The sequence below is a fragment of the Oncorhynchus keta genome, unplaced genomic scaffold (assembly GCF_023373465.1).
Source record: "Oncorhynchus keta strain PuntledgeMale-10-30-2019 unplaced genomic scaffold, Oket_V2 Un_contig_13165_pilon_pilon, whole genome shotgun sequence".
Lineage (NCBI taxonomy): Eukaryota > Metazoa > Chordata > Actinopteri > Salmoniformes > Salmonidae > Oncorhynchus > Oncorhynchus keta.
This window is the reverse complement of record NW_026278138.1, coordinates 25001-49403: the sequence shown is the minus strand read 5'-3', so window position 1 is coordinate 49403 and position 24403 is coordinate 25001. Positions and strand designations below refer to the sequence as shown.

Genomic DNA, 24403 nt, shown 5'->3' with positions numbered 1-24403 from the left:
TGGTTAGCAGATGTTATTGGTCACATACACATGGTTAGCAGATGTTATTGGTCACATACACATGGTTAGCAGATGTTATTGGTCACATACACATGGTTAGAATGTTATTGGTCACATACACATGGTTAGCAGATGTTAATGGTCACATACACACATGGTTAGCAGATGTTATTGGTTACATACACATGGTTAGCAGATGTTATTGGTCACATACACATGGTTAGCAGATGTTATTGGTCGCATACACATGGTTAGCAGATGTTATTGGTCACATACACATGGTTAGCAGATGTTATTGGTCACATACACATGGCTAGCAGATGTTATTGGTCACATACACATGGTTAGCAGATGTTATTGGTCACATACACATGGTTAGCAGATGTTATTGGTCACATACACATGGTTAGCAGATGTTATTGGTCACATACACATGGTTAGCAGATGTTATTGGTCACATACACATGGTTAGCAGATGTAATTGGTCACATACACATGGTTAGCAGATGTTATTGGTCACATACACATGGTTAGCAGAGGTTATTGGTCACATAGACATGGTTAGCAGATGTTATTGGTCACATACACATGGTTAGCAGATGTTATTGATTTACATACACATGGTTAGCAGATGTTATTGGTTACATACACATGGTTAGCAGATGTTATTGGTCACTTACACATGGTTAGCAGATGTTATTGGTCACATACACATGGTTAGCAGATGTTATTGGTCACTTACACATGGTTAGCAGATGTTATTGGTCACATACACATGGTTAGCAGATGTTATTGGTCACGTACACATGGTTAGCAGATGTTATTGGTCACATAGACATGGTTAGCAGATGTTATTGGTCACATACACATGGTTAGCAGATGTTATTGGTTACATACACATGGTTAGCAGATGTTATTGGTCACATACACATGGTTAGCAGATGTTATTGGTCACTTACACATGGTTAGCAGATGTTATTGGTCACATACACATGGTTTAGCAGATGTTATTGGTCACTTACACATGGTTAGCAGATGTTATTGGTCACATACATGGTTAGCAGATGTTGTGGTCACGTACATGGTTAGCAGATGTTATTGGTCACGTACACATGGTTAGCAGATGTTATTGGTCACGTACGTGGTTATGAGATGTGATTGGTCACATACACGTGGTTAGCAGATGTTATTGGTCACATACACATGGTTAGCAGATGTTATTGGTCACATACACATAGTTGTAAGAGGTTGTGGTCACATAGACATGGTTAGCAGATGTTGTGGTCACATACACATGGTTGCAGATGTTATTGGTTACATACACATGGTTAGCAGATGTTATTGGTTACATACACATGGTTAGCAGATGTTATTGGTCACGTACACATGGTTAGCAGATGTTATTGGTCACATACACACGGTTAGCAGATGTTATTGGTCACATACACATGGTTGGCAGATGTTATTGCAGGTGTAGAGAAATGCTTGTGTTTCTAGCTCCGACAGTGCAGCAATATCTAATAAGTCATATATAACAGTTTCTCAACATGTATCCAAAATAGACGTAAATCTAAGTAATCAGAACGGATTAAGAATATAAATTATGTCAGAGCAGCATTGGACTACGATACAGTGGCGTAGTATAGAGTACAGCTCATACATATGAGATGGGTGATGCGATATTTACACACGATTGAAGTGACTAGATACCATAGAGTAGTATAGAATACAGCTCATACATATGAGATGGGTGATGCGATATTACACACGATTGAAGTGACTAAGATACCATAGAGTAGTACAGAGTACAGTTTATACAGAAACTCAGCAAAAAAACGTCCCTTTTTCAGGACTCTGTCTTTCAAAGACAATAAATGCAATCCAAATAACTTCACAGATCTTCATTGTAAAGGGTTTAAACACTGTTTCCCTTGTTCAATGAACCATGAACAATTAATAGACGTGCACCTGTGGAGCCGGTCGTAAAGACACCCAACAGCTTTACAGACGTTGGGCAATTAAGGTCACAGTTATGAAAACTTAGAACACTAAAGGCCTTTCTACTGACTCTGAAAAACACCAAAAGAAAGATGCCCAGGGTCCCTGCTCATCTCTGCGTGAACGTGGCATGCTGCAAGGAGGCTTGAGGACTGCAGATGTGGCCAAGGGCAATATATTGCAATGTCCGTACTGTGAGACGCCTAAGACAGCTCTACAGGGGGGCAAGGCGGACAGCTGTTCGTCACGCAGTGGCAGACCACGGTAACAACACCTGCACAGGATCAGTACATCCGAACATCACACCTCTCGGGACAGGTACAGAATGGCAACAACTGCCCTAGTTACACAAGGAATGCACAATCCCTCCATAAGTGCTCCAGACTGTCCGCAATAGGCTGAGAGAGGCTGGACTGAGGCTTGTAGGCCTGTTGTAAAAGGCAGGTCCTCACTAGACATCACCGGCAACAACGTCGCCTATGGGCACAAACCCACCGTCGCTGGACCAGACAGGAATGGTAAAAAGTGCTCTTCACTGTCTCACCAGGGACGATGGTCGGATTAGCGTTAATCATCGAGGAATGAGCGTTACACGAGGCCTGTACTCTGGATCGGGATCGATTTGGAGTGGAGGGTCCATCATGATCTGGGGGGTGTGTCACAGCATCATCGGACTGAGCTTGTTGTCATTGCAGGCAATCTCAATGTGTGCATTACAGGAAGACATCCTCCTCTCTCATGGTACCCTTCCTGCAGGCTCATCCTAACATGACCCTCCAGCATGACAATGCCACCAGCCATACTGCTCTTTCTGTGCGTGATTTCCTGCAAGACAGGAATGTCAGTGTTCTGCCATGGGCGGCGAAGAGCCCGGATCTCAATCCCATTGAGCACATCTGGGACCTGTTGGATTGGAGGGTGAGGGCTAGGTCCATTTCCCCCAGAAACGTCTGGGAACGTGCAGGTGCCTTGGTGGAAGAGTGGTACCATCTCACAGTAAGAACTGTCAAATCTGGTGCAGTCCATGAGGAGGAGATGCACTGCAGTACTTAATGCAGCTGGTGGCCACACCGGCTACTGACTAATACTTTTGATTTTGACCCCCCTTTGTTTCAGGGACACATTATTCAATTTCTGTTAGTCACATGTCTGTGGAACTTGTTCAGTTTACGTCTCAGTTGTTGAATCTTGTTAAGTTCATACAAATATTTACACATGTTAAGTTTGCTGAAAATAATAAATGCAGTTGACAGTGAGAGGACATTTATTTTTTTGCTGAGTTTTGCTGAGATGAGTAATGCAAGATACGGAAACATTATTAAAGTGTGTTTCATTAGTAGCTAAAGTAGCTAGTGTTTCATTTCCTTGAAGTGGACAGTGATTTCTAATCTATGTCTATAGGCAGCAGCTGGAGATGGCTGTTGAACAGTCAGTGGCATAGTATAGAATACAATACAGAGATGGGTGATGCAATATGTAAACACAATTTTTTTAAAGACTAAGATACCGTAGAATAATGTAAGAGTGTAGTTTATACATATGAGATGAAGTAATGCAAGATATGGAAACATTATTAAAGTGGCTAGTGTGCCATTTGTAAAAGTGGCCAGTGATTTCTAATCTATGTGCTAGTGATGGCTGTTTAGCAGTCTGATGGCCTTGAGATAGAAGCTGTTTTTCAGTCTCTGTCCCAGCTTTTGATGAACCTTTACTGATCTCACCTTCTGGATGATAGCGGGGTGAACAGGTAGTAGCTCAGGTCATTGATGCCCAAAGATATTTTGTCCTTCCTATGGCATCGGTGCTGTAGGTGTCAGGGGTGGGAAGAGCTTTGCGGTTGTGGGCGGTGGAGCTTTGCGGTTGTGGGCGGTGCAGTTGCCGTACCAGGCGGTGATACAGCTCGACACGTGCTCAATTGTGCATCTGTAAAGTTTGTGAGGTTTTAGGTGTTAGGACAAATTTCTTTAGCCTCCTGAGGTTGAAGAGGCGCTGTTGCACCTTCTTCACCCACATGTCTGTGGGTGGACCATTTCAGATTGTCAGTGATGTGTACGCCGAGGGTTCAACTTTCCCACCTTCTCCACTGCTGCTGTCCTGTCGATGTGGATAGAGGGTGCTCCCTCTGCTGTTTCTGAAGTCCACGATCATTTCCTTAGTTTTGTTGACGTTGAGTGAGAAGTTATTTTCCTGGCACCACACTCCCAGAGAACTCCAACTTCTCCCTGTAAAACTGTCTCATCATTGTTGTAAATCAAGCCTACTACTGTTGTGTCATCTCCACATCATGAGTTTACTCTACTTCATTTTACATCTAATATTTATTAATATTTATTAAATTGTTTTAGGCTGACTCTCTTTCTCTCTCTCTCTCCCCTCTCGCTCTGTCATTCCTCCCTTACAGCATCACATGCCCATGTAACTCTGTGTTGTTGTATGTTTCGAACTGCTATGCTTTATCTTGGCCAGGTCGCGGGTTGCAAATGCTAGCTTAACTGGTTAAATAAAGGTGAAATATATATATTTTAAATGCAGTCAATAATACAGTAGAAAAATAAAAACAAAGTCTAAATACAGTGAGTGCAAATTAGGTCAATTAGGGAGTTAATTAAGGCAATAAATAGGCCATGGTGGCGAAGTAATTACAATATGGCAATTAAACACTGGAATGGTAGATGTGCAAAGATGGATGTGCAAGTAGAGATACTGTGGTGCAAAAGGAGCAAAATAAATAAATACAGTATGGGGATGAGGTAGATGGATGGGCTGTATACAGATGGGCTATGAACAGGTGCAGTGATCTGAGCTGCTCTGACAGCTGGTTCTTAAAGCTAGTGAGGAGATGGGAATCTCCAGCTTCAGTGATTTTTGCCAGTTGGTTCCCGTCAGTGGCAGCAGAGAACTGGAAGGAAGGCTGCAAAGGAGGAATTGTTTAGAGGGGTGACCAGTGAGATATACCTGCTGGGTGCGTGCTACTGGGTGGGTGCTGCTATGGTGACCAGCGAGATAGGCGGGGCTTTACCTAGCAGAGACTTGTAGATAACCTGTAGCCAGTGGGTTTGGCGTGAGTATGAGCGAGGGCCAGCCAGCGAGGGCGTATGAGTCGCAGTGGTGGTAGTGTATGGGGCTTTGGTGGCAAAGCGGATGGCACTGTGATGAACTACATCCAGTTTGCGAGTAAGAGTGTTGGAGGCTATTTTATAGATGACATCGCCGAAGTCAGGATGGTAGGATGGTCAATATAACACAAATAGATCTGGTAAAAGATAATACAAAGATAAAACATCCGTTCTTTATTTTTTGTACCATCATCTTTGAAAATGCAAGAGGCCATAATGTATTATTCCAGCCCTTGTACGAATTTAGGTTTTGGCCACTAGATGGCAGCAGTGTATGTGCAAGTTTTAGACTGATCCAATGAACCATTGTATTTCTGTTCAAAATATTGTATCAAGACTGCCCAAATGTGCCTAATTAGTTTATTAATAACTTTTCATCTTCAAAATTGTGCACTCTCCTCCAAACATTAGCATGGTATTCTTTCACTGTAATAGCTACTGTAAATTGGACAGTGCAGTTAGATTAACAAGAATTTAAGCTTTCTTCCAATATCATGTCCTGGGAAATGTTCTTGCTACTTACAACCTGATGCTAATCGCATGAGCCTACGTTAGCTCAACCGTCCCGTGGAAGGGACACCGATCACGAAGAAGTTTTTAATAAATTCCCTGGTTTTCCCAAAATCCCTATTGGAGTATTCCCAGTATCAGGAGCGAATACGCAGGAAATCCGGAATCCTCTGGAGAACCAAGGAATTTATTGACAATTCCCAGAATTTTGCAACCCTGCTCCTACATCCAAACAGGCAGGCAGACAATTATTAACATACAGTATATTTTCATGTTTTCTTCTTATCTCAAATAAATCCCACAAAGCCACAAAAGGAATCAGAATATTGTTTAATTACAATTGCAACCTGTGATTCAACTGGAAACATAAAGAACAAAATATTATCAGAGATGTTGAATCGACATCATCGCCAGATAAGAATGGCTCTGTCACATCTATTTTGGTTTGGTGTCGTATTTTGTCCACAAGAGGACGACACTACAAGAGAATGAACTATAGGCGGCTGTGATGGGCTGGACTGCTGAAAACGAAAGTGTTGGAGAATCTACGATCAGGTTTCATTGTTTTCCAGTCGGCTGGCTGCTCCTGTAGTGGCAGGAATGGACCCATCTAAGGTAAGACAATAGTTTGAAGTAAAACTGAGTGTCTGTTATTTCGTGGAAAACTGTTAGTGGTAAACGTCACTGGTAGTTGGCAATACAGTAAAGTAGCTACATTGTATCCGTTTCATATTTCTCTTACAGCAACACGAAAGTGTTAGATTGACTCGATCAAAGTAACAGGGGAAAAAGTACTTTACACGATGGAACAACATGTGATGTGATAGTTAATAGGTCTACATTAAATGTCTAGGTTATAATCTAGCTACGAATTCATAACGCGGTAATATCCGATTAATTTATAGCTAGTACTTTCACGTCATTCGAAGGAGTGAAGAAGTCTGAAATAGTTTATAATCTACATTGTAGCTGGTAAACTTTTGCGATTTCAATCACATACCATCTCAATCAAGAGATGTTGTCAAGAGACATAGTGATCTCAACAATGACTGTCTCATCCATTAAGTTCCATTACACGGCTAGACCCTAACCTAGTTTGATATCAAGCAGTTACGGTGCCATATGTGTTGATGCGGTGGCTTTCAATGTGGTCCTCAATAGAAAAGACTGCAGACACTGTGTGTGTGTGTGTGTGTGTGTGTGTGTGTGTGTGTGTGTGTGTGTGTGTGTGTGTGTGTGTGTGTGTGTGTGTAGGAGGTAGCTGCCTCTGAGAAGGAAAGGACACCAGCAGGGAGGAGAGGAAGAGCTGTCCAGCGAACTCCCCAGCACCTCTTCTGGAATGTGAGTGAACATAGAGTATATTATCTACCTGGTACAGTCAGGGACACCCTCAGAGTGGATATGAGTGGACAGAGTATATTATCTACCTGGTACAGTCAGGGACACCCCTCAGAGTGGATATGAGTGGACATAGAGTCTATTCTCTACCTGGTACATTCAGGGACACCCCTCAGAGTGGATATGAGTGGACATAAGTATATTATCTACCTGGTACAGCCAGGACACCCCTCAGAAGTGGATATGAGTGGACATAGAGTCTATTATCTATTCTCTACCTGGCAAGCAGCCAGGGTCACCCCCTCAGAGTGGATATGGTGGACATAGAGTCTATTCTCTACCTGGTACATTCAGGGACACCTCAGAGTGGATATGAGTGGACATAGAGTCTGTATCTATTCTCTACCTGGTACAGCCAGGGTCACCCCTCAGAGTGGATATGAGTGGACATAGAGTCTATTCTACCTGGTACATTCAGGGACACCCCTCAGAGTGGATATGAGTGGGACATAGAGTCTATTATCTATTCTCTACCTGGTACAGCCAGGGTCACCCCCTCAGAGTGGATATGAGTGGACATAGAATATATTATCTACCTGGTACATTCAGGGTCACCCTCAGAGTGGATATGAGGGACATAGAGTCTATTCTCTACCTAGTACAGCCAGGGTCACCTCTCAGAGTGGATATGAGTGGACATAGACTACATTATTATCTACCTGGTACAGTCAGGGCCACCCCTCCAGAGTGGACATAGAGTATATTATCTACCTGGTACACTCAGGGACACCTCAGAGTGGATATGAGTGGACATAGAGTATATTATCTACCTGGTACAGCCAGGGTCACCGCTCAGGAGTGGATATGAGTGGACATAGAGTATATTATCTACCTGGTACAAAGTCAGGTCACCCTCAGAGTGGATAAGGTGGACATAGAGTATATTATCTACCTGGTACAGCCAGGGCCACCCCTCAGAGTGGACATAGAGTATATTATCTACCTGGTACAGCCAGGGCCACCCCTCAGAGTGGATATGAGTGGACATAGAGTATATTATCTACCTGGTACAGCCAGGGTCACCCCTCAGAGTGGATATGAGTGGACATAGAGTCTATTCTCTACCTGGTACAGCCAGGGTCACCTCTCAGAGTGGATATGACTGGACATAGAGTCTGATTCTCTACCTGGTACAGCCAGGGTCACCTCTCAGAGTGGATATGAGTGGACATAGACTACATTATCTACCTGGTACAGTCAGGGCCACCCTCAGAGTGGACATAGAGTATATTATCTACCTGGTACACTCAGGGACACCCTCAGAGTGGGATATGAGTGGACATAGAGTATATTATCTGCCTGGTACAGCCAGGGTCACCCCTCAGAGTGGATATGTGGACATAGAGTATATTATCTACCTGGTACAGTCAGTCACCCCTCAGAGTGGATATGAGTGGACATAGAGTATATTATCTACCTGGTACAGCCAGGCCACCCCTCAGAGTGGACATAGAGTATATTATCTACCTGGTACAGCCAGGGCCACCTCAGAAGTGGACATAGAGTATATTATCTACCTGGTACAGTCAGGGTCACCCTCAGAGTGTATATGAGTGGACATAGAGTATATTATCTACCTGGTACAGTCAGGGTCACCCCTCAGAGTGGATATGAGTGGACATAGAGTATATTATATATTATCTACCTGGTACAAAGAGGACACCCCTCAAAGTGGATATGAGTGGACAAAGAGTATATTATATGTTATCTACCTGGTACAGTCAGGGATACCCTCAGAGTGGACATAGAGTATATTATCTACCTGGTACAGTCAGGAACACCCCTCAGAGTGGATATGAGTGGACATAGAGTATATTAGTCCAAGGTGTGAATTACAGGGAGCCGGGGGGCTCATCTCCTGAATAAGACGTTAAGACGTTAAACTCCCCTAAAGAAAGTCAAACCTTTCTACTCTATGTAGAAAAGGCAACTAGAGAACATTCAAATAAAAAAGGACTCAACTTTGACCATCAGTAAATCAGGCTGAGTGGACCATCTCCCCTGTCCACTGTACTTCTATAGAGTTTGGTGCTGTCCACTCAGTAGTGCTGGATTTCTGCATAAGCTGAGCTCCTTTAAATATTACATAGGCATAGTTAAATATACAATGCATTTTTGAGATCTCCCAAGATCCAGGATTCAGACTGGGTTGAAGTTCAATATTCTAATTACATTGTTACATTCTTAATAAAGACAAGTAAAACTGTCATAAATGTAATGAATGTAAGGAAAGAAAAGTGTTTTATGTCAAATGATCTGTAAAGACTCCAAACATTCATGAATTATGGACAACTCATGAACTAGGATGTAAACATGTTTTGATTCAACTCATGAACTAGGATGTAAACATGTTTTGATTCAACTCATGAACTAGGATGTAAACATGTTTTGATTCAAATCATGAACTAGAATGTAAACATGTTTTGATTCAACTCATGAACTAGGGTAAAAACATGTTTTGATTCAACTCATGAACTAGGATGTAAACATGTTTTGATTCAACTCATGAACTAGGGGTGTAAACATGTTTTGATTCAACTCATGAACTAGATGTAAACATGTTTTGATTCAACTCATGAACTAGGATGTAAACATGTTTTGATTCAACTCATGAACTAGGATGTAAACATGTTTTGATTCAACTCATGAACTAGGGTGTAAACATGTTTTGATTCAACTCATGAACTAGGTGTAAACATGTTTTGATTCAACTCATGAACTAGGATGTAAACATGTTTTGATTCAACTCATGAACTAGGATGTAAACATGTTTTGATTCAACTCATGAACTAGGGATGTAAAACATGTTTTGATTCAACTCGTGAACTAGGATGTAAACATGTTTTGATTCAACTCATGTATTATATTGAATGTAGGCTTCCTGTTCTGGGTGTGTTCCAGTGTGTTTCCAGTGTGTTCCAGTGTGTTCCAGTGTGTTCCAGTGTGTTCCAGTGTGTAAAATTGCCTCGTCTGAGAGTGTAGGCCACCAGCAGTGGTGTGTAGGTCTAGTGGAGGGTAAACACAAGTAAACACAGTTGACCAATTTTTTCAGACAAATGCAGTGAAGTATTGGGAGCGTTACTCTTTTCACCGCGACTGGCTATCAGTTTACCCACAATATTTTGACCACTACGTCACTGGTTACTGGTTCAGCCTATCAGAGTTTAGCCACCAATAATTTGACCACTACGTCACTGGTTACTGGTTCGCCGATCAGAGTTTACCCACTATTATCTTACCACTACATCACTGGTTACTGGTTCGGCCTATCAGAGTTTACCCACCAATAATTTGACCACTATGTCACTGGTTACTGGTTGGCCTATCAGAGTTTACCCACAATATTTTGACCACACTACATCACTGGTTCGGCCTATCAGAGTTTACCCACCAATATTTTGACCACTACATCACTGGATACTGGTTCGACCTATCAGAGTTTACCCACCAATATTTTGACCACTCGTCACTGGATACTGGTTCGGCCTATCAGAGTTTACCCACCAATATTTTGACCACTCGTCACTGGTTGCCTATCAGAGTTTACCTCCACCAATATTTTGACCACTACATCACTGGTTGGCCTATCAGAGTTCACCCACCAATATTTTGACCACTACATCACTGGTTCGGCCTATCAGAGTTCACCCACCAATATTTTGACCACTACGTCACTGGTTACTGGTCGGCCTATCAGAAGTTCATGGCAATACACATTGTAGTTTAGTCTAGTAAATTGATTGTGTGTGTTAGGGTGACCATCCAGATGTTCCTGGGACAGTTTCAGTCCCATTTCAGATGTCAATTTGTCAACAAGAAGCATCAACTAATGTAGCTCTAATCAATGGCAGTGGCTGCATGTCATTATTCAGTCTTTATGGTGTTTTGTAACAGATGTCTATTTATATTCATCACATGGTGTCAGTATATATACAGTCACATTTAGATGGTGTCCAGTATACATGCAGTCCACTGTTTAGATGGTGTCAGTGTACATGCAGTCCACTGTTTAGATGGTGTCAGTATACATGCAGTCCACTGTTTAGATGGTCAGTATACATGCAGTCCACTGTTTAGATGGTGTCAGTATACATGCAGTCCACTGTTTAGATGGTGTCAGTGTACATGCAGTCCACTGTTTAGATGGTGTCAGTATACATGCTGTTTAGATGGTGCCAGTATACATGCAGTCCACTGTTTAGATGGTGTCAGTATACATGCAGTCCCCTGTTTAGATGGTGTCAGTATACATGCAGTCCACTGTTTAGATGGTGTCAGTGTACATGCAGTCCACTGTTTACATGGTGTCAGTATACATGCAGTCCACTGTTTAGATGGTGTCAGTATACATGCAGTCCACTGTTTAGATGGTGTCAGTGTACATGCAGTCCACTGTTTAGATGGTGCCAGTATACATGCAGTCCACTGTTTAGATGGTGTCAGTGTACATGCAGTCCACTGTTTAGATGGTGTCAGTATACATGCAGTCCACTGTTTAGATGGTGTCAGTATACATGCAGTCCACGGTTTAGATGGTGTCAGTATACATGCAGTCCACTGTTTAGATGGTGTCAGTGTACATACAGTCCACTGTTTAGATGGTGTCAGTGTACATGCAGTCCACTGTTTAGATGGTGTCAGTATACATGCTGTACACTGTTTAGATGATGTCAGTATACATGCAGTCCACTGTTTAGATGGTGTCAGTGTACATACAGTCCACTGTTTAGATGGTGTCAGTATACATGCTGTACACTTTGTTTAGATGGTGTCAGTATACATGCTGTACACTGTTTAGATGATGTCAGTATACATGCAGTCCACTGTTTAGATGGTGTCAGTGTACATGCAGTCCACTGTTTACATGGTGTCAGTGTACATGCAACCACTGTTTAGATGGTGTCAGTACATGCAGTCCACTGTTTAGATGGTGTCAGTATGCATGCAGTCCACTGTTTAGATGGTGTCAGTGAGAGGGACTGACCACAGCATGTAGTGGGGGAACAGAACAGTGTAGTGACCACAGCATGGTGTGTAGGGAACAGAACAGTGTAGTGACCACAGCATGTAGTGGTGGTGGTGTAGGGGAACAGAACAGAGTGACCACAGCATGTAGTGACAGAACAGTGTAGTGACAGCATGTAGTGGTGGTGTAGGGGAACAGAACAGTGTAGTGACCACAGCATGTAGTGGTGGTGTAGGGGAACAGAACCAGTGTAGTGACAGAACAGTGTAGTGACCACAGCATGTAGTGGTGGTGGTGGTGTAGGGAACAGAACAGTGTAGTGACCACAGCATGTAGTGGTGGTGTAGGGAACAGAACAGTGTAGTGACCACAGCATGTAGGGGAACAGAACAGTGTAGTGACCACAGCATGTAGTGGTGGTGTAGGGAACAGAACAGTGTAGTGACCACAGCATGTAGTGGTGGTGTAGGGAACAGAACAGTGTAGTGACCACAGCATGTAGTGGTGGTGTAGGGAACAGAACAGTGTAGTGACCACAGCATGTAGTGGTGGTGTAGGGAACAGAACAGTGTGACCACAGCATGACCACAGCATGTAGTGGTGGTGGTGTAGGGGAACAGAACAGTGTAGTGACCACAGCATGTAGTGGTGGTGTAAACAGAACAGTGTAGTGACCACAGCATGTAGTGGTGGTGTAGGGGAACAGAACAGTGTAGTGACCACAGCATGTAGTGGTGGTGTAGGGGAACAGAACAGTGTAGTGACCACAGCATGTAGGGAACAGAACAGTGGTGGCATGTAGGGGAAACAGAACAGTGTAGTGACCACAGCATGTAGTGGTGGTGTAGGGGAACAGAACAGTGTAGTGACCACAGCATGTAGTGGTGGTGTAGGGGAACAGAACAGTGTAGTGACTGTTTGGTGTAGGGGAACAGAACTGTGTCCAGGTTGACCCTGTTTCTGTGTCCAGGTTGACCCTGTCTGGAGAGCGTCGTGGTCTGGATACTGTGATCTCTAGGCTGGAGGTGGAACTGAAGGTGCTGAAGGTAAGACTAGTGGCCATGTCTAAAATCAATGTGAGCAAACCACATACAGTAGATCACAGTATTCTCTGAAGACACTGCAGTCTAGTGTGTGTGTGTGTGTGTGTGTGTGTGTGTGTGTGTGTGTGTGTGTGTGTGTGTGTGTGTGTGTGTGTGTGTGTGTGTGTGTGTGTGTAGCAAGCAGAGTTCAACATCTATAAGCAGTCTGCCACTCTCCCCAGCACCTCTTCTAGAAGGTGAGTGAAGATAATTACATTAAATTAGTCTAATATTAACAACTCTACCATAACATATTTTATTACATCATCCTCATGAACTGAGTGAAATGAATTCAACAACAGTGAAGTGACCACAGCATGTAGTGGTGGTGTAGGGGAACAGAACAGTGTGTGACTTGTTTCCTGCGTCCAGGTTGACCCTGTCTGTGGAGGAGCATGATCTGGAGACTAAAATCTCTATGCTGGAGAAGAAGCTGGGGTTCATGAAGGTAAGACTAGGGTCATGTCTGAGAGGTCAAATGTCATTGTGATCAAACCACATATAAAGTCGGAAGTTGACATACACCTTAGCCAAATACATTTAAACTCAATCTTTCACAATTCCTGACATTTAATCCTAGTAAAAATGTATTGTTTTAGGTCAGTTAGGATCACCAGTTTATTTTAAAAATGTGAAATGTCAAAATACTAGTAGAGAAAATGATTTATTTATTTCAGCTTTTATTTATTTCATCACATTCCCAGTGGGTGAGAAGTTTGCATACACTCAATTAATATTTTGTATAATTGCCTTTAAATTGTTTAACTTGGGTCAAACGTTTCGGGTAGCCTTCCACAAGCTTCCCGCAATAAGTTGGGTGAATTTTGGCCCATTCCTCTTGACAGCTGGTGTAACTGAGTCAGGTTTGTAGGCCTCTCGCTCGCACAGTTCTGATATAGAATTTTATTATCAATGCTTCTAGTTTTCAATTATCCTAATCGGTCTGCACCCCAGAGTGTGTAAAGTTCTGGTTTAAATGAAAATTCCCAGCTCACAATTAGTCAAACACAAGTTTATTTACAAGAGTTCTCCCATTCACGTACAAAGATGTTCCTTTTATAACATTCTTCTAACCTATGCACACACATGCACATTAACATTAGGAGAGCTTTCTTCTTCTCTACAATTCTCACCACAGTTTATCACTACCCAGCTGACAGTTCCAGCCCCCCAGATAAAGGAAACCTGGAGGTACTCCCTGTCCTATCGTACTTTCCCAGGATTATAGGGGTCGGTTCAAACCTAGGTTAAGGATCCTCTTTGTTTTCTTTGAACACACATACATTCCTCTCTTCCCCAGTCCAACCTAGTTGGACATATGTTTAATATTTTAATTACTCCGTATCCATGCTAAATAACCTCTAATCCCTAATGGTTAAGTTTCTGGGTAGAATTATTTAATCATTTATCTTAAAGCTTGTACATTTTTTTTTATCAAGTTCCACCCACACATTTTCTATAGGATTGAGGTCAGGGCTTTGTGATGGCCACTCCAATCCCTTGACTTTATTGTCCTTCAGCCATTTTGCCACAACTTTGGAAGTATGCTTTTCGGTCATTGTCCATTTGGAAGACCCATTTGCGACCAAGCTTTAACTTACTGACTTAAGTCTTGAGATGTTGCTTCAATATATCCACATAATTTTCGTTCGTCATGATGCCATCTATTTTGTGAAGTGCACCAGTCCCTCCTGCAGCAAAGCACCCCCACAACATGATGCTGCCACCCCCGTGCTTCACGGTTGGGATGGTGTTCTTCTTCCACAACATGATGCTGCCACCCCCGTGCTTCACGGTTGAGATGGTGTTCTTCTTCCACAACATGATGCTGCCACCCCGTGCTTCACGGTTGAGATGGTGTTCTTCTTCCACAACATGATGCTGCCAGCCCCGTGCTTCACGGTTGAGATGGTGTTCTTCTTCCAAACATGATGCTGCCAGCCCCGTGCTTCACGGTTGGGATGGTGTTCTTCGGTTTGCAAGCATCCCCCTTTTTCCTCCAAACATAATGATGGTCATTATTGCCAAACAGTTCTATTTTTGTTTCGTCAGACCAGAGGACATTTCTCCAAAAAGTATGATCTTTGTTCCCATGTGCAGTTGCAAACCGTAGTCTGGCTTTTTATGGCGGTTTGGAGCAGTTGTTTCTTCCTTGCTGAGCGGCCTTTCAGGTTATGTTGTTATGTCGTTTTACAGTGGATATAGATACTTTTGTACTTGTTTCCTCCAATATCTTCACAAGGTCCTTTGCTGTCGTTCTGGGATTGATTTGCACTTTTCGCACCAAAGTACGTTAATCTCTAGGATTCAGAACACGTCTCCTTGCTGAGCAGTATGACGGCTGCGTGGTCCCATGGTGTTTATACTTGTGTACTATTGTTTGTACAGATGAACGTGGTACCATCAGGCGTTTGGAAATTGCTCCCAAGGATGAACCTGAGTTCTTGGCTGATTTCCTTTGATTTTTCTATGATATCAAGCAAAGAGGCACTGAGTTTTAATGTAGGCCTTGAAATAAATGCAAAAAAAGAAACGTCCCTTTTTCAGGACTCTGTCTTTCAAAGATAATTCGTAAAAATCCAAATAACTTCACAGATCTTCATTGTAAAGGGTTTAAACACTGTTTCCCTTGGTCAATGAACCATAAACAAATAATGAACATGCACCTGTAGAACGGTCGTTAAGACACTAACAGCTTACAGACGGTAGGCAATTAAGGTCACAGTTATGAAAACTTAGGACACTAAAGAGGCCTTTCTACTGACTCTGGAAAAACACCAAAAGAAAGATGGACAGGGTCCCTGCTCATCTGCATGAACGTTCCTTAGACATGCTGCAAGGAGGCATGAGGACTCCAGATGTGGCCAGGGCAATAAATTGCAATGTCCGTACTGTGAGACACCTAAGACAGCGCTACAAGGAGACAGGATGGACAGCTGATCGTCCTCGCAGTGACAGACCACATGTAACAACACCTGCACAGGATCGGTACATCCAAACATCACACCTGCAGGACAGGTACAGGATGGCAACAACTGCCCGAGTTACACCAGGAACGCACAATCCCTCCATCAGTGCTCAGACTGTTCGCAATAGGCTGAGAGAGGCTGGACTGAGGGCTTGTAGGCCTGTTGTAAGGCAGGTCCTCACCAGACATCACCGGCAACAATGTTGTCTATGGAAACAAACCCACCGTCGCTGGACCAGACAGGACTGGCAAAAAGTGCTCTTCATTGACGAGTCGCGGTTTTGTCTCACCAGGGGTGATGGACGGATTCGCGTTTATCGTCGAAGGAATGAGAGTTACACCGAGGTCTGTACTCTGGAGCGGGATCAATTTGGAGGTGGAGGGTCCGTCATGGTCTGGGGCGGTGTGTCACAGCATCATCAGACTGAGCTTGTTGTCATTGGAGGCAATAGCAACGCTGTGCGTTACAGGGAAGACATCCTCCTCCCTCATGTGGTACCCTTCCTGCAGGCTCATCCTGACATGACCCTCCAGCATGACAATGCCACCAGCCATACTGCTCGTTCTGTGTGTGATTTCCTGCAAGACAGGAATGTCAGTGTTCAGCCATGGCCAGCCGAAGAGCCCGGATCTCAATCTCATTGAGCATGTCTGGGACCAGTTGGATCGGATGGTGAGGTCGAGGGCCCTTCCCCCCAGAAATGTCCAGGAACTTGCAGGTGCCTTGGTGGAAGAGTGGGGTGCCGTCTCACAGCATGAACTGTCAAGTCCATGAGGAGGAGATGCACTGCAGTACTTAATGCAGCTGGTGGCCACACCAGATACTGACTGTTACTTTTGATTTTGACTCCCTTTGTTCAGGGACACATTATTCCATTTATGTTAGTCACATGACTGTAGAATTTGTTCAGTTTATGTCTCAGTTGTTGAATCTTGTTATGTTCATGCAAATATTTACAACAAATTAAAATATACGCAGTTGACAGTGAGGACGTTTCTTTTTTTGCTCAGTTTAAATCCACAGGTACACCTCCAATTAACTCAAATGATGTAAATTAGCCTATCAGAAGCTTCTAAAGCCATGACATCATTTTTGATGGCTCCAACCTAAGTGTATGTAAACTTCCGACTTCAACTGTAGATCATAGCCGCATACTGTGTGTGTGTGTGTGTGTGTGTGTGTGTGTGTGTGTGTGTGTGTGTGTGTGTGTGTGTGTGTGTGTGTGTGTGTGTGTGTGTGTGTGTGTGTGTGTGTGTGTGTGTGTGTGTGTGTGTGTGTGTGTGTGTGTGTGTGTAAGTTCCTAATGTAATGTATTTCATGATGATATGAGATATTGAGAGACCAGTAGAAATATTCTAGTACATCTTAACAATATTCATATATTTATGTTCTTTACTTTATATCAGTTGTCAGGTTTTCTATTCCTTCCTCACTGTTGTTATCTTTGTTGTTTTAGAAAACATTGGATATTCCAGCTCTGCTGCTGACCGGTCTGGAGGAGCTCACTGAAGAACAGCTGAAGACATTTCAGTCTTACCTGACTAGTGGCAGGATGTTAGGCTTTCCTCTCATCCCAGAGAGCCAGCTGGAGAACACTGACAGACAGGACACAGTGGATCAGATGGTGATGAGTTACGGCCCTGAGGGAGCTGTGAGGAACACAATCTGGATCCTGAGGGAGATGGACCGACATGATGTAGCAGAGAAGTTAGAGAGAGATCACACTAGAGGTAACACTGTTAAGAAAATGTGTCAAACGTTCCTTCAAACAAAAGACAACATGATTTAAATTAATAATTGATCATGTAATAAAACAAATATACCATTACCTCTCTTCACTTCTCTTCTATACCTGTATCTACCACAGCAACAACATGGTGGAGAGACTCATCAGACAGTGATAAATGGAGAAGGAGGAAGGAGGGTCTAGTAATGAGGGTAAGACTAGTGGCCATGTCAGAGGTCAAATGTCATTGCGGACAAACCACATATAGATCACAGCCACATGCTGTCTGAAGTGTGTGTGCTACAGTTAACAGTGAGTTCTACAGTTCTACCCTCATATGTCACATCACCTGTACTCACTGTCATAGTCAGTTCTACCCTCATATGTTACATCACCTGTACTCACTGTCATAGTCAGTTCTACCCTCATATGTTACAACACCTGTACTCACTGTCATAGTCAGCTCTACCCTCATATGTTACAACACCTGTACTCACTGTCATAGTCAGTTCTACCCTCATATGTTACATCACCTGTACTCACTGTCATAGTCAGTTCTACCCTCATATGTTACATCACCTGTACTCACTGTCATAGTCAGTTCTACCCTCATATGTTACATCACCTGTACTCACTGTCATAGTCAGTTCTACCCTCATATGTTACATCACCTGTACTCACTGTCATAGTCAGTTCTACCCTCATATGTTACATCACCTGTACTCACTGTCATAGTCAGTTCTACAGTTCTACCCTCATGTTACATCACCCTTACTCACTGTCATAGTCAGTTCTACAGTTCTACCCTCATATGTTACATCACCTGTACTCACTGTCATAGTCAGTTCTACCCTCATATGTTACATCACCTGTACTCACTGTCATAGTCCGTTCATTTCAACACACCAAAACATCGGAGTATATTCCTGTACCACGTTGTGTGTGGCGATGTTCATGTTCTTTAAATCAGTAGTCAGTATTTCTATTCTCTTATATCTTATCATCTTTGTTATTTTAGAGACGCTCCATGTTGGATGTTCCAGCTCTGCTGCTGACCGGTCTGGAGGAGCTCACTGAAGAACAGCTGAAGACATTTCAGTCTTACCTGACTAGTGGCAGGATGTTAGGCTTTCCTCTCATCCCAGAGAGCCAGCTGGAGAACACTGACAGACAGGACACAGTGGATCAGATGGTGATGAGTTACGGCCCTGAGGGAGCTGTGAGGAACACAATCTGGATCCTGAGAAGGATAAAGCGACATGATGTAGCAGAGAAGTTAGAGAGAGATCACACTAGAGGTAACACTGTTAAGAAAATGTGTCAAACGTTCCTTCAAACAAAAGACAACATGATTTAAATTAATAATTGATCATGTAATAAAACAAATATACCATTACCTCTCTTCACTTCTCTTCTATACCTGTATCTACCACAGCAACAACATGGTGGAGAGACTCATCAGACAGTGATAAATGGAGAAGGAGGAAGGAGGGTCTAGTAATGAGGTAAGACTAGTGGCCATGTCAGAGGTCAAATGTCATTGCGGACAAACCACATATAGATCACAGCCACATGCTGTCTGAAGTGTGTGTGCTACAGTTAACAGTGAGTTCTACAGTTCTACCCTCATATGTTACATCACCTGTACTCACTGTCATAGTCAGTTCTACCCTCATATGTTACATCACCTGTACTCACTGTCATAGTCAGCTCTACCCTCATATGTTACAACACCTGTACTCACTGTCATAGTCAGTTCTACCCTCATATGTTACATCACCTGTACTCACTGTCATAGTCAGTTCTACCTCATGTGTTACATCACCTGTACTCACTGTCATAGTCAGTTCTACCCTCATATGTTACATCACCTGTACTCACTGTCATAGTCAGTTCTACCCTCATATGTTACATCACCTGTACTCACAGTCATAGTCAGTTCTACCCTCATGTGTTACATCACCTGTACTCACTGTCATAGTCAGTTCTACCCTCATATGTTACATCACCTGTACTCACTGTCATAGTCAGTTCTACCCTCATATGTTACATCACCTGTACTCACTGTCATAGTCAGTTCTACAGTTCTACCCTCATATGTTACATCACCTGTACTCACTGTCATAGTCAGTTCTACCCTCATATGTTACATCACCTGTACTCACTGTCATAGTCAGTTCTACCCTCATATGTTACATCACCTGTACTCACTGTCATAGTCAGTTCTACAGTTCTACCCTCATATGTTACATCACCTGTACTCACTGTCATAGTCAGTTCTACCCTCATATGTTACATCACCTGTACTCACTGTCATAGTCAGTTCTACCCTCATATGTTACATCACCTGTACTCACTGTCATAGTCCGTTCATTTCAACACACCAAAACATCGGAGTATATTCCTGTACCACGTTGTGTGTGGCGATGTTCATGTTCTTTATATCAGTAGTCAGTATTTCTATTCTCTTATATCTTATCTTCTTTGTTATTTTAGAGACGCTCCATGTTGGATGTTCCAGCTCTGCTGCTGACCAGTCTGGAGGAGCTCACTGAAGAACAGCTGAAGATATTTCAGTTTTACCTGTGTCATGCACAAGTGTCATTCACTAGTGGCTGGATGTTAGGCTTTCCTCCCATCCCAGAGAGCCAGCTGGAGAACACTGACAGACAGGACACAGTGGATCAGATGGTGAAGAGATACGCCCCTGAGGGAGCTGTGAGGAACACAATCTGGATCCTGAGGAGGATGAATCTGGATGATCTGGCAGAGAAGTTAGAGAGAGATCACATTAGAGGTAACATAACAATAATGTACATCAATCTATACATCACCATCACAGTTCAGTGAAGGTCTAAGCCAGAGGAGGCTTAAACGAAGACAACGTGATGTAGATTGATAATTGTAGATAAACAGGAAAATGTAATGAGACAACAACACCATTATCTCTCTTCACTTCATCTTCTATAGCTGTATCTACAACAGAAACAAAATGGTGGAGCGACTCATCAGACACTGACAGTGATGAAGAGAGAGAGAAGAAACATGTCTATCTGTCTGGACGTTCTAGAGCCTTGGACAGAGAGGCAGCAGGCAGCAAAGACACTGGAATCACAAAGGACAAATATGAACTGGTCACGGTGAGGAGGAGAGGGGATGTTTAGGTTCACATAACCCACACCTGGTAGAAGTCATGGAGACCGATAGACTGACAGAAAGAAAGGGTTGTCACCAAATTAAAATTCAATCTGTTCTGTTGTTGTTTTCTTAGAAACCTGCAGAGAAGAAAAGAGAAGCTCTGCTGCTGGCCACTCTGGAGGAGCTGAGCACAGATGAGCTGAAGATATTTCAGCAGGAACTGACTCCAAGCAAACAGCTTCCACCTTACCTGACTGGCTTTCCTCCCATCCCAAAAACTCAACTGGTGAACAATGACAGACAGGTCATAGTGGATCAGATGCTGAAGAGGTACAGCCCTGAGGGAGTTGTGGAGATCACACTGAGGATCCTGAGGAGGATGAACCGGGAAGATATACCTCACAGTAGAGGTAACACAGCCAGACGATAGATTTATCATTACACCCTCAGATCTGGGATATTGAGTGATAGAGATTCACACAAAGATCCCGCACAGCCTGTTGACTGTTTCTTAACTAACTATTACACTAACATGTGGGTATGTTAAACAGCTAACAACACTTTAAACTCTCTCTTTCTCACTCTTTTCACTTCACACTTTCTTTCTCTCTCTTTTTGATGACCCCTGCAGCAAAGAAAGAAATGAGAACAATTAAGAAACTATCCAGGCTTGGTATAGTTTCTAGGGGCAAAAAGATTGAGGAGCATTGTGTCCCACTGACTGGCAGAGCCCCGTTGTTCATCAAACATAAGGTGCCTGATTGTCCCTGCCCTTCTCTCTGCTGCCATGGTGACCAACATGTTCACCATAGAACAGAATACATGTCAAATTAACAAAGAACATGTTGCTATTATAGAAGTATGTTCTATCTATTCTGTTGATTTGAATCTAGAAAACCACAAAGGTCGAGATGGACATTTCAACCATCTTAGGGAGCCAACCGGAGATGGCGAACAGTCTCAACGCCGAGGTATCTGTGAACACCCAGGAGAACACACAGGAGAAGACCCAGGAGAACACCCAGAAGACCACCCAGGAGACCACCCAGGAGACCACCCAGGAGAACACACAGGAGAACACCCAGGAGAACACCCAGGAGAACACCCAGGAGAACACCCAGGAGAACACCCAGGAGAAGACCCAGGAGAACACCCAGAAGACCACCCAGGAGAACACACAGGAGAACACCCAGGAGAACACCCAGGAGAACACCCAGAAGACCACCCAGGAGACCACCCAGGAGAACACCCAGGAGAACACCCAGAAGACCACCCAGGAGAACACACAGGAGAAGACCCAGGAGAACACCCAGAAGACCACCCAGGAGAACACCCAGAAGACCACCCAGGAGACCACCCAGGAGACCACCCAGAAGACCACCCAGGAGAACACACAGGAGAAGACCCAGGAGAACACCCAGGAGAACACCCAGAGGATTGATGATGAGGAGTTGGGAAGAGAAAGGGGTAACAGCTATACATTAACATCTTCATCTGGAACAATGATGAAGTTGAAGTTGTATAGTAAAACATGATGATTGATCTTTATTTGATTCTCTTTAGATTCTCCTCTCCTGGATCATCATCACATGGTGAGACCCTCACTGGACTGAGAGAAAGACTGTAAAAGAGAGAACATTTGAATTTAAAAACTATTCTTCACACTATTGGTTGAATTACACTATCTATTGTTTCTACATTTTAGAGTTATCCAGATGAATTTACACCTGATATCCACGATCAGGACAACAGGGGAGAGTACCAGTAACTTGACATATTTAATGTTTCTCATTAGTAGTTTGTATTAAGGACAATACCTTAAATCCAGGAAATCTCACAAAAGGAAATCCTTCATTGTTTCCTCTAGGTTCCAGTGCCCCAGTGCAGGTCTGTTCCAGTGCAGTATAACAGGCCTGGTGTTCAGGATGGAGGGAGAAGGAGAGGTTCTCTATAGGACAGTCCACTGGGACAGGAGGCTTCTATCCCAGAGTGGAAAGAGACCTGCAGGACCTCTGTTCATGTTTACATGCCTTAAGGGGTCTGTCTGTCAACTACACCTTCCACACTGTGAGATCTACAATAGTGAGTAATAATATCATGAAGGGTTCATTTAACTTTTCATGTTTCAGGACTCTTCTGAAATAACATATTTTCATTATTTGTTTGTTTATTGACTAATTATTGTGTATTTTATTTTCTGCTACAGTCTCAGCAATGTTATGTTTGTCTTGTTCGTCAGAGACAGCTCTAAATGTTCTCTTTCTTTCCCAGGTGGTGGATGTGACTTCCTGTCTGTAGCCCATGTGACTGATGATGACATCATTGAGTTTCTCCCTCCTCTTGAGACAACAGACACACATGTCATTATAAACATCAGTGGATTCTCTGCTTATGGTGAAGTCAAGGATGAAGACTCTCCCACCGTTCCTATAAGAGCACTTGTCTTGTTGTTCTACAAGCCCCCAGATGTTCCTAAAAAGAGGTCCATCCTGAATGTGTTGTTGCTTCCCAGAAATGTTGTGATCAGGGAGGTAAGACCATCTGAAATGTCAACTCTACTTTGGCTGAATACAATCAAGCACACAGGACATTAAACCATGAATTCATGTTTTGTTAATGTTATTGCTTGGACAATGTTTTCTGATTTAAACCAATAATAGCATGTGATTTTGTGAAAACAAGGTGCAGGAGGAGTGGAAAAGAAGGAATGGAGACAAATACATCTACATTGAAACAAATCCTCGCTGCCAACTAACTCCCAATAAAGAATAGGAGCTCTTCACAGATCTTACAGATGAATATCTAATTCAACCAAAGGTGATATCTGAGCTAGAGAGAGAAGAGACATTGGTTGCACATGAACATGATCTTATGATGTTGTTACCTTTATATTTTGTATTATTATGTAATTGATAGACTAACACTTTATCTTTCTACCAGGATGCAGAATTTGTGGATTTTGAATCCTATGAAAACTACTTCCCAACATTTCAGTTGTTCATACAAACTGTTGTTGAGCAAGTTAATCTTCTTCTGAAAGACAATGGTGGTGAAGAATCTGTCTGGGAAAGACTTGTCTGGCTTCCAGGTAACACAAAGTGGTAGTAGTGGCAGCAGCAGTAGTAGTAGTAGTGGTGGTGGTGGTGGTAGCAGTAGTGGTGGTGGTGGTAGCAGCAGCAGTAGTAGTAGTAGTAGTAGTAGTAGTGGTGGTAGCAGTAGTGGTGGTGGTGGTAGCAGCAGCAGTAGTAGTAGTAGTAGTAGTGGTGGTGGTGGTGGTAGCAGCAGCAGTAGTAGTAGTAGTAGTAGTGGTGGTGGTGGTGGCAGTAGTGGTGGTGGTGGTAGCAGCAGCAGTAGTAGTAGTAGTAGTAGTAGTGGTGGTGGTAGCAGTAGTGGTGGTAGCAGCAGCAGTAGTAGTAGTAGTAGTAGTAGTGGTAGCAGTAGTGGTGGTGGTGGTAGCAGCAGCAGTAGTAGTAGTAGTAGTAGTAGTAGTAGTGGTGGTG

At 43.1% G+C, this 24403-nt stretch overlaps 1 protein-coding gene and 1 long non-coding RNA gene across 2 annotated transcripts in view; one reads left to right on the top strand and one right to left on the bottom strand.

Moving 5' to 3' along the window:
• Positions 1–5065: 5065 nt before the first annotated feature.
• The window catches only part of LOC127918095 (uncharacterized), a 32167-nt gene continuing 12829 nt past the window's right edge, over positions 5066–24403 (top strand). The window contains exons 1-17 of the mRNA XM_052501278.1: positions 5066–5109; positions 12959–13034; positions 13209–13267; positions 13443–13518; positions 17496–17769; positions 17907–17977; positions 20262–20562; positions 20736–20905; positions 21037–21313; positions 21535–21656; positions 21797–22370; positions 22467–22495; positions 22609–22667; positions 22771–22985; positions 23175–23434; positions 23586–23720; positions 23844–23991. Of these exons, the coding sequence (XP_052357238.1) occupies positions 5066–5109; positions 12959–13034; positions 13209–13267; positions 13443–13518; positions 17496–17769; positions 17907–17977; positions 20262–20562; positions 20736–20905; positions 21037–21313; positions 21535–21656; positions 21797–22370; positions 22467–22495; positions 22609–22667; positions 22771–22985; positions 23175–23434; positions 23586–23675 (2697 nt within the window). The 3' untranslated portion in view covers positions 23676–23720; positions 23844–23991. The remainder of the gene's footprint in view (positions 5110–12958; positions 13035–13208; positions 13268–13442; positions 13519–17495; positions 17770–17906; positions 17978–20261; positions 20563–20735; positions 20906–21036; positions 21314–21534; positions 21657–21796; positions 22371–22466; positions 22496–22608; positions 22668–22770; positions 22986–23174; positions 23435–23585; positions 23721–23843; positions 23992–24403) is intronic.
• Positions 17990–20154, bottom strand: LOC127918094 (uncharacterized). The gene is made up of 4 exons (XR_008098777.1): positions 19729–20154; positions 19500–19682; positions 18253–18634; positions 17990–18160 (listed from the first exon to the last, which is right to left on the bottom strand). It is a non-coding gene; the product is annotated as an uncharacterized LOC127918094 (long non-coding RNA).